General features: G+C 19.5%; 3 protein-coding genes across 3 annotated transcripts in view; 2 read left to right on the top strand and 1 right to left on the bottom strand. All coding sequences in view use genetic code 6, as the record gives it.

The window, feature by feature from the left end:
* Nucleotides 1–41: 41 nt before the first annotated feature.
* TTHERM_001581379 (cyclic nucleotide-binding domain protein, putative) lies at nt 42–3,274 on the top strand (the record flags this gene model as incomplete). Its single annotated transcript, XM_012796972.1, has 9 exons — nt 42–341; nt 598–687; nt 939–1,028; nt 1,279–1,533; nt 1,790–1,879; nt 2,116–2,205; nt 2,462–2,551; nt 2,809–2,898; nt 3,154–3,274. Coding segments are annotated over 9 exons (1,215 nt in total), but the record flags the coding sequence as incomplete, so codon positions are not given.
* A 1,436-nt stretch (nt 3,275–4,710) lies between these two features.
* TTHERM_01581380 (cyclic nucleotide-binding domain protein) lies at nt 4,711–7,291 on the bottom strand (the record flags this gene model as incomplete). The annotated part of the gene is made up of 10 exons (XM_001013431.4): nt 4,711–4,807; nt 4,983–5,072; nt 5,279–5,368; nt 5,533–5,622; nt 5,791–5,880; nt 6,080–6,169; nt 6,299–6,388; nt 6,634–6,723; nt 6,898–6,978; nt 7,221–7,291. The coding sequence occupies 10 exons, from the start codon at nt 7,289–7,291 to the stop codon at nt 4,711–4,713; spliced, it is 879 nt and encodes a 292-aa protein (XP_001013431.4).
* Nucleotides 7,292–8,806: 1,515 nt separating this feature from the next.
* The window catches only part of TTHERM_01581390 (hypothetical protein), a gene marked incomplete at both ends in the record, with an annotated part of 246 nt that continues 174 nt past the window's right edge, over nt 8,807–8,878 (top strand). The window contains one exon of the mRNA XM_001013432.3: nt 8,807–8,878. This exon is cut by the window's right edge and continues 174 nt beyond it. Within this exon, the coding sequence (XP_001013432.3) occupies nt 8,807–8,878 (72 nt within the window).

Genomic DNA, 8,878 nt, shown 5'->3' on the forward strand with positions numbered 1-8,878 from the left:
ACAGTTTATTTGTTTTGGATTGTGATATTTTTAATTATAAAAACTAATTAAAAACAATAAAGCTCTTTTTTCTTTTTCTTTTTATTGTGCTTGCTTTATTTTGTTCTTTATTTGTTAATTTGGCTCATCATTTTATTTTCAACTTTTGCTTTTATTATTAATTAATTAATCTTATTATTTCATATTTTTTCTTCATTTTTTCCTTCTAATTAACTATTTATTGATATATTTTTTATTCAATATTTAAAAAGTGAAAATTAAATTGGTGATGAAGGTGCATAAGGCTTAGGTTCTGGTTTAGCAAATTGCATTAATCTCTCAAATTTGACACTTGACCTTAGGTATAAACATTTTATTTGTTTTGGATTGTGATTTTTTTAATTATAAAAACTAATTAAAAACAATAAAGCTCTTTTTTCTTATTCCTTTTATTGTGCTTTTTTGTTTTTGTTCTTTCTTTGTTAATTTAGCTCAGAATTTTATTTTGAACTTTTTCTTTTATTATAATTAATTAATTTTATTATTTCATATTTTTTCTTCATTTTTTCCTTCTAATTAACTATTTAATGATATATTTTTTCTTCAATATTTAAAAAGTTGGAATGAAATTGGTGCAATGGGTGCATCAGGCTTAGGTTCTGCTTTAGCAAATTGCATTAATCTCTCAAATTTGACACTTTACCTTTGGTAAAAACAGTTTATTTGTTTTGGATTGTGATATTTTTAATTATAAAAACTAATTAAAAACAATAAAGCTCTTTTTTCTTTTTATTTTGTTTGCTTTATATTGTTCTTTCTTTATTAATTTAGCTCATCATTTTATTTTGAACTTTTGCTTATATTATTAATTAATTAATCTTATTATTTCATATTTTTTCTTCATTTTTTCCTTCTAATTAACTATTTAATGATATATTTTTTCTTCAATATTTAAAAAGTTTCAATAAAATTGGTGATAAAGGTGCATCAGGCTTAGGTTCTGCTTTAGCAAATTGCATTAATCTCTCAAATTTGACACTTGACCTTGGGTAAAATCGTTTATTTGTTTTGGATTGTGATATTTTTAATTATAAAAACTAATTAAAAACAATAAAGCTCTTTTTTCTTTTTATTTTGTTTGCTTTATATTGTTCTTTCTTTATTAATTTAGCTCATCATTTTATTTTGAACTTTTGCTTATATTATTAATTAATTAATCTTATTATTTCATATTTTTTCTTCATTTTTTCCTTCTAATTAACTATTTAATGATATATTTTTTCTTCAATATTTAAAAAGTTTCAATAAAATTGGTGATAGATAAGATAAGATAAGATAAACTCGCACACATAAATGCACTCAGAAATACATCTTAAAAGTAATTATAATTTATAATAAGTGTTTAAAATTGGTTTTTGGTTTGATAGTTTTCTCGAAAACCCCCCTTATTTTAGACACTGTTTATGATTTAAAAATTGGTGATAAAGGTGCATCAGGCTTAGGTTCTGCTTTAGCAAATTGCATTAATCTCTCAAATTTGACACTTTAGCTTGAGTAAAAAAGTTTATTTGTTTTTGATTGTGATATTTTTAATTATAAAAATTAATTAAAAACAATAAAGCTCTTTTTTCTTATTCTTTTTATTGTGCTTTTTTGTTTTTGTTCTTTCTTTGTTAATTTAGCTCACCATTTTATTTTGAACTTTCTCTTTTATTATTAATTAATTAATCTTATTATTTCATATTTTTTCTTTATTTTTTCCTTCTAATTAACTATTTAATGATATATTTTTTCTTCAATATTTAAAAAGTTGGAATGAAATTGGTGCAATGGGTGTATCAGGGTTAGGTTCTGCTTTAGAAAATTGTATTAATCTCTTAAATTTGACACTTAAGCTTGAGTAAAAAAGTTTATTTGTTTTGGATTGTGATATTTTTAATAAAAAAAACTAATTAAAAACAATAAAGCTCTTTTTTCTTTTTATTTTGCTTGCTTTATTTTGTTCTTTCTTTATTAATTTAGCTCATCATTTTATTTTGAACTTTTTCTTTTATTATTAATTAATTAATCTTATTATTTCATATTTTTTCTTCATTAACTATTTAATGATATATTTTTTCTTCAATATTTAAAAAGTGAAAATTAAATTGGTGATGAAGGTGCATCAGGCTTAGGTTCTGCTTTAGCAAATTGCATTAATCTCTCAAATTTGACACTTTACCTTTGGTAAAAACAGTTTATTTGTTTTGGATTGTGATATTTTTAATTATAAAAACTAATTAAAAACAATAAAGATCTTTTTTCTTTTTCTTTTTATTGTGCTTGCTTTTTTGTGTTTTTTTTTGTTAATTTAGCTCACCATTTTATTTTGAACTTTTACTTATATTATTAATTAATTAACCTTATTATTTCATATTTTTTCTTCATTTTTTCCTTCTAATTAACTATTTAATGATATATTTTTTCTTCAATATTTAAAAAGTTCTAATTAAATTGGTGCAATGGGTGCATCAGGCTTAGGTTCTGCTTTAGCAAATTGCATTAATCTCTCAAATTTGACACTTGACCTTCGGTAAAAACAGTTTATTTGTTTTGGATTGTGATATTTTTAATTATAAAAACAAATTAAAAACAATAAAGCTCTTTTTTCTTTTTCTTTTTATTGTGCTTGCTTTATTTTGTTCTTTCTTTATTAATTTAGCTCACCATTATATTTTGAACTTTTTCTTATATTATTAATTAATTAACCTTATTATTTCATATTTTTTCTTCATTTTTTCCTTATAATTAACTATTTAATGATATATTTTTTCTTCAATATTTAAAAAGTTCTAATTAAATTGGTGTAATGGGTGCATCAGGCTTAGGTTCTGCTTTAGCAAATTGCATTAATCTCTCAAATTTGACACTTGACCTTGGGTAAAATCGTTTATTTGTTTTGGATTGTGATATTTTTAATTATAAAAACTAATTAAAAACAATAAAGCTCTTTTTTCTTTTTCTTTTTATTGTGCTTGCTTTATTTTGTTCTTTATTTGTTAATTTAGCTCATCATTTTATTTTGAACTTTTATTTTTATTATTAATTAATTAATCTTATTATTTCATATTTTTTCTTCATTTTTTACTTCTAATTAACTAATTAATGATATATTTTTCTTCAATAATTAAAAAGTTAGAATGAAATTGGTGCAATGGGTGCATCAGGCTTAGGTTCAGCTTTAGTAAATTGCATTAATCTCTCAAATTTGACACTTTAGCTCGAGTAAAAACAGTTTATTTGTTTTGGATTTTGATTTTAAACTATAAAAATGAATTTAAAATAAAAAAGCTCCTTGAATTTATTTAATAGTTTTATTTATTTTATTTTTTTATCTTTTTTATTCCACAAATATTATTTTATTTATTTATTTAAAAAATAATTTTTAATTTAAAAGTTTATTCTATTTTGATATTTATTTTAAAATTTACAAAAATTTATTTAAAAATTTTTAGCTTAATGAATATATCATAAAAATTCAAATTACTAAGCAAGTGTCGTAAATCAAAAAGATTAGTTGTCTTTGTTTTCTAATGATAAACAACTGGTGAAAAAAGGATGAATGAATTAATATAAAATGTTTGAATAGCATTATATATTTTATTAAATAATATTTTGAAAAAGTGTTTTTAACCTAAAATATAGATAGATAGAATTTATTATTGATTTTATTTTTATAAATATCATTCATATTTTTGTAAGTAAATATATTATTCATAAATAATAAAAAAATTAAATTTACTTAAATAAATTAAATCCTTCTAAGCAAACCCTCTGGTTTCTTCAAAAACGATAAAATAATTTGAAACTTTTAGTGTTATATTACATCTTATTAAATTATATAAATGCCAAACTTTTATATGCCAGTTTTATTTTAATCTTAAATATTATCCATCAATCATATTTCTATCCTTTTTTATTTATCATGATTAATTAGATGCCATTATTTAAATAAAACCTCAGGGAGAAATCAAGTTTTACTTTTTATTTTAACTTTAGAGGTTATAATGTTTCTTTTTTAAATTTTTTTTAGGTATCGGTCTTTAAATTCAAACAGATTCCCACCTCTAATTTTGCCTTATCTTTATATTCTTAACAACTAAAGTCTACCTAAAACTAACTCTAAACTATTAAATAATTATATAGTGAACAAATTTATACAAATAGTGCCCATCCATAGTATTGTGCACAGTGTGCAATGTACACACTCAAAAATGAATTACCAAATTTGAGTAAATAAAATTTTAAATAAAGGTATTTCTTAAATATAATTAAATATAGATTTACTAACATATAATATTTAATTTATTTTACAAATTAAAATTGTTGTCTAAATCAAAAATTATTTATTTATTTATTTATTTCATATAAAAATTACAAATTAATTAATTAATTCATTTATTTTTTATTTTAATTTTACAAATAGCTTGATAGATGCTGAAAAAATACACTAATAAAATTTGTTTTAATAACAACATTAATTAATTTATTTTCTATAACTTATTTTTTTATTTATAGTTAGGTATTTATTATTAAATTAATAAAATTAAATATTTATATATCAAATTTTATGATAATTTATTAATTCACTTTTATCTTAATAATATATAGAATACCATATTACTTTTGAAACAAAACAAACAAACATCCTTATATTTAATAATAAATGAAATTTAATTTAAAATTAAAATTTCAATATGAATCAAAATATATCTTAACTAATCTTTTAACTTTAAGAATCTTAAGCTTAAATTTAAGTTATGCTTTTTCATTTGTTGAGGTCCAATATCTAAAATATTTATTTTAAATTTGTTAATAAATAAAATATAAAAGATGAAAATTAATTAATAAATTTTAAAATGATATTTTTTAAAATTAAAATATTAAATTAAAGAAAAAAAAACTTTTTTTTACTGATAAAGATAAATTTGCATTTATTTTTTAAAAAAAAAAACTAATTTTACTTAAATACAATTCTCATTTAAGACAAGTTGGTGCAGAATTATAAAGCAGAACCTAAAGCTAATAGACCATTATCTTCTATTTTATTGCCCCTATTATTTGTATAGATTTTTTAGTTGTTAATAAATGTCTAATTAACTATCAAAAGTATATGATTCTTATTAAAAAGAAAATTAAAAATAAGGTTTAAATAACTTTAAAGTTTTTATCAGTATTAAAAAATAATAAAAAAATCAATCTAGTAAGTAAGTAAATAATTTTTTATTGTATTTTATTAAAAATAAAAACTCTATTTTACTGAATATCTAGAGTTAAACTTGATAGGCTTGTGAGTGTAGACAAAGCAAATCCTAAAGCTGGTGCACCTTATGGGCCAATTTCATTACCACTGTAAAGTTTTTTACATAATTAAGAAAATAATTTAAAATAAATATGTAGGTAGCAGAAAAAGAAATAGAAAAATGTCATTTCAAATAAATGAATATTTTGTTTAATCTTTTCTTAAAAGGATATAATTAAATCTAAATAAAAATAAATAAATAACAATTTTACTTAAAATAAAGTTTTAAAGATGAGAGATTGGTGCAAGCTGATAAAGAACAAACTAAAGTTTATGCACACTCACCATTAATTTTATTTGCTCTTATTTTAAAAAATTAATTTTTAATTTATTTAAAAAGAGTGAAAGGAAAAAGATAATTTATAATTTGCTAATAAATGCATAAATAAATAAATTTATTAATTTATTTGTTTTTAAATTTCTCAATGGCAGTTACAGCTAATTATTGTTTTTAAAAAATTAATTTGTACGCGAGATCCAAACTTAATTTAGAGAGACTGATGCAAGTTGATAAAGCAGAACCTAAATATAATCCATTCTATGATCCAATTTCGTTAGATCTAAATTAGTAACAACACAAATTTATTTATTAATTGATTTATAAAAACTATAGTAAACAAAAAATTTTAAATTTAGGTGTTAATAAAATTGAGTATTTAAATTTGATTTTTCATTTAATGTAAAAAAAAAAAAAATTATTTTATTCTTATTAAAATTAAAAAAATATTTTCCTAAATATATCATGTAAACTCTTTTTACGTAAAGCTAAGTTAAAGTTCAGATAGATTAACTTAGTTTGAAATTGCACAAACTATAGCTGATACTCCTTATGTACCTATTTTATTCCATCTTAATAATTTTTAATTTTTAGTAAAAATATGTTTGCTAAATTTATAAAAAATTAACTTTAAAAGTTGAAAAAAAAAAATATCAGTTAGAAAGAATTTTTATGAAAACTTAAGATTTAAATTTTTTTACCCTAGATGAAGTCTTAGATAAGATAAATTGTGAAGAGTTGAAAGAGCAGAAGATAAAGCAAATGAATCGTATGTTCCAATTCTATTATGGCTATATTGAATTTAATAAAAAATTGTTTTGTTAATTAAAGAGATTTAATTCTAAAATTTACAAAAAGAAAGAATCAAAGAAGAATAAATAAATAATTAAATAAATAAATAAGTAAATAAGTAAGTAAATAAGTAAGTAAGTAAGTAATTAAGTTAATAGATAAAGAATTTAAAAAATTTGAATGTATAAGAATATACTTTATATTAAAATTAAGTAAATAAAAATAAGTTATATGATGGATGTACCAGAGTATTATAGTCAAATTTGATAGATTAATGCAAGTTGATAAAGCAAATACTAAAGCTGAAATACCCTAACCACCAATCTTACTTTACCTTAATAATTATTAAGAGTATTTAATAAAATTTATTAGTAAGCAAATAACTAATATTTAAATGGTTAACAGGAATTATTAAAAATAAATTAAACTATTTAAAATATTCAAAAAATATAATATTTAATTTTTTTGTTAAAATTTATTATTAAAAAAGTAAATATGCAGTTTATACGAAATGTTCAGATTTAAATTTGATAATTTGGTGCAATCTGATAAACAAGAAACCAAAGGGAACACACTTTTTGCATTTATACTTTATTATTTTTAATATAAATTTAAAGTTAGTTAGTTAGCTAGTTATAGTTTAAAATATGAAAAGGAATTATATTCAATATTTAATTAAAAAAGTTAAAAATTTTAAAGCAAAAATCAAATCAAACAAGCAAATAAACAAAGAAACTCCAAAAGAGTTCATTTGAAAATCTTGATTTTTGTTTTTTTAACAAGTAAGTATTTATTTATAACGGCATTTAATAAAATATAAAATATGTTTACGGACAGTTTAGAGTCAAATTTGATAAATTAGTGTATTTAGACAACGCTGTTACTAAATTTTATAATTCCATGGTGTTCACTGATTAGCTTTATGATTTTTTTTAAAAACATTGCCAATAAATGAAAGCAAATCTACTAATTTAATTTATTTACTATTAAAGATCAATCTCAATATTCGAATGAGCAAATTAAGATGAGATTAAAAACTTTTTTTTAATAAAGTTTTAGATTAAATTTATTTAAGGTAACAAAATAATATTACATCTTTTAATCTATCAAAATAATTTTTGTATTATATCATATTTTTCTAATTATTTCAGTAATTTCTAAATAATTATTAATAAAACTCAAAGATTTAATTAAGATAAAGAAAGACTAAATATTAACTCAAATATATTTATTCAATTATATCCCCGTAATTTCTTGATAATTTTGTTTTTCCCATTTGTGTGGGTAGGTTTGGTTATTGATTAATTTTATTGAAAAATATTTTTTTGCTTCTTTTTAATATTATTGAAAATATATTTAAATACAATAAGCGCATAATTACTTTGTATACATATAATAATATATATAGCCCATCCATAAAAAGTAATAAATCTATTTATATTTTAAATTAAATTATATTAAAGCATATTATGTCATATTATTCAAATATATTTATATTTATTTATTCTTCCTTTTTTCACAACTTTATGATCAAAAAATCCTAAGTTTTAAGACAACTAATCTATTTGATTTATGACACTTTGCTTTGAATTATTATAAACTATTGAATGAGTTGAACCTTTTAATATAAATTAGTGTAAATAACTTAAAAAAATAAATACAATAAAGTTTTTAAATAAAATAATATCTTTTAAGCTAATAAATAAAAAAGACAGAACAAAAAAAATAAAAAGAAATCAAATATAAAGCTAATAAATAAATTAATTAATTAAAAGAGTTAGCTAGCTAATTGTTGTAAATTCATTTTTATATTAAAAAAATTGCAATCAACAAGTAAACTGTTTATACCGAAGATAAAGTGTCAAATTTGAGAGATTAATGCACTTTCCTAAACCAGAACCTAAGCCTGATGCACCTTCGTCACCAATTTTATTGTCACTTTTTAAATTTTGGAGACAGACAAAATATTGTTAATTAGTTAGTTCGAAGGAAAAAATTAAGAAAAAATATAAAATAATAAGTAATAAATTAAATAATTAATTCAAGTTAAAGTATAAAATAGAAAAATGAATTAAGTTAACAAATAAAAAACAAAGTAAAAAAACATAAGCAGAATAAAAAAGAAAAAGAAATCAAATATAAAGCTAATAAATAAATAAATTAAAAGAGTTAGCTAGCTAAATTGTTTTAAATTCATTTTTATATTAAAAAAAATTGCAATCAACAAGTAAACTGTTTATACTTAAGATTAAGTGTCAAATTTGAGAGATTAGTGCACTTTCCTAAACCAGAACCTAAGCCTGATGCACCTTCGTCACCAATTTTATTGATACTTTTTAAATTTTGAAGACGGACAAAATATTGTTAATTAGTTAGTTCCAAGGAAAAAATTAAGAAAAAATATAAAATAATAAGTAATGAATTAAATAATTAATTCAAGTTAAAGTATAAAATAGAAAAATGAATTAAATTAACAAATAAAAAACAAA

The sequence above is a fragment of the Tetrahymena thermophila genome (genome assembly GCF_000189635.1).
Source record: "Tetrahymena thermophila SB210 genomic scaffold scf_8254680, whole genome shotgun sequence".
NCBI lineage: Eukaryota > Ciliophora > Oligohymenophorea > Hymenostomatida > Tetrahymenidae > Tetrahymena > Tetrahymena thermophila.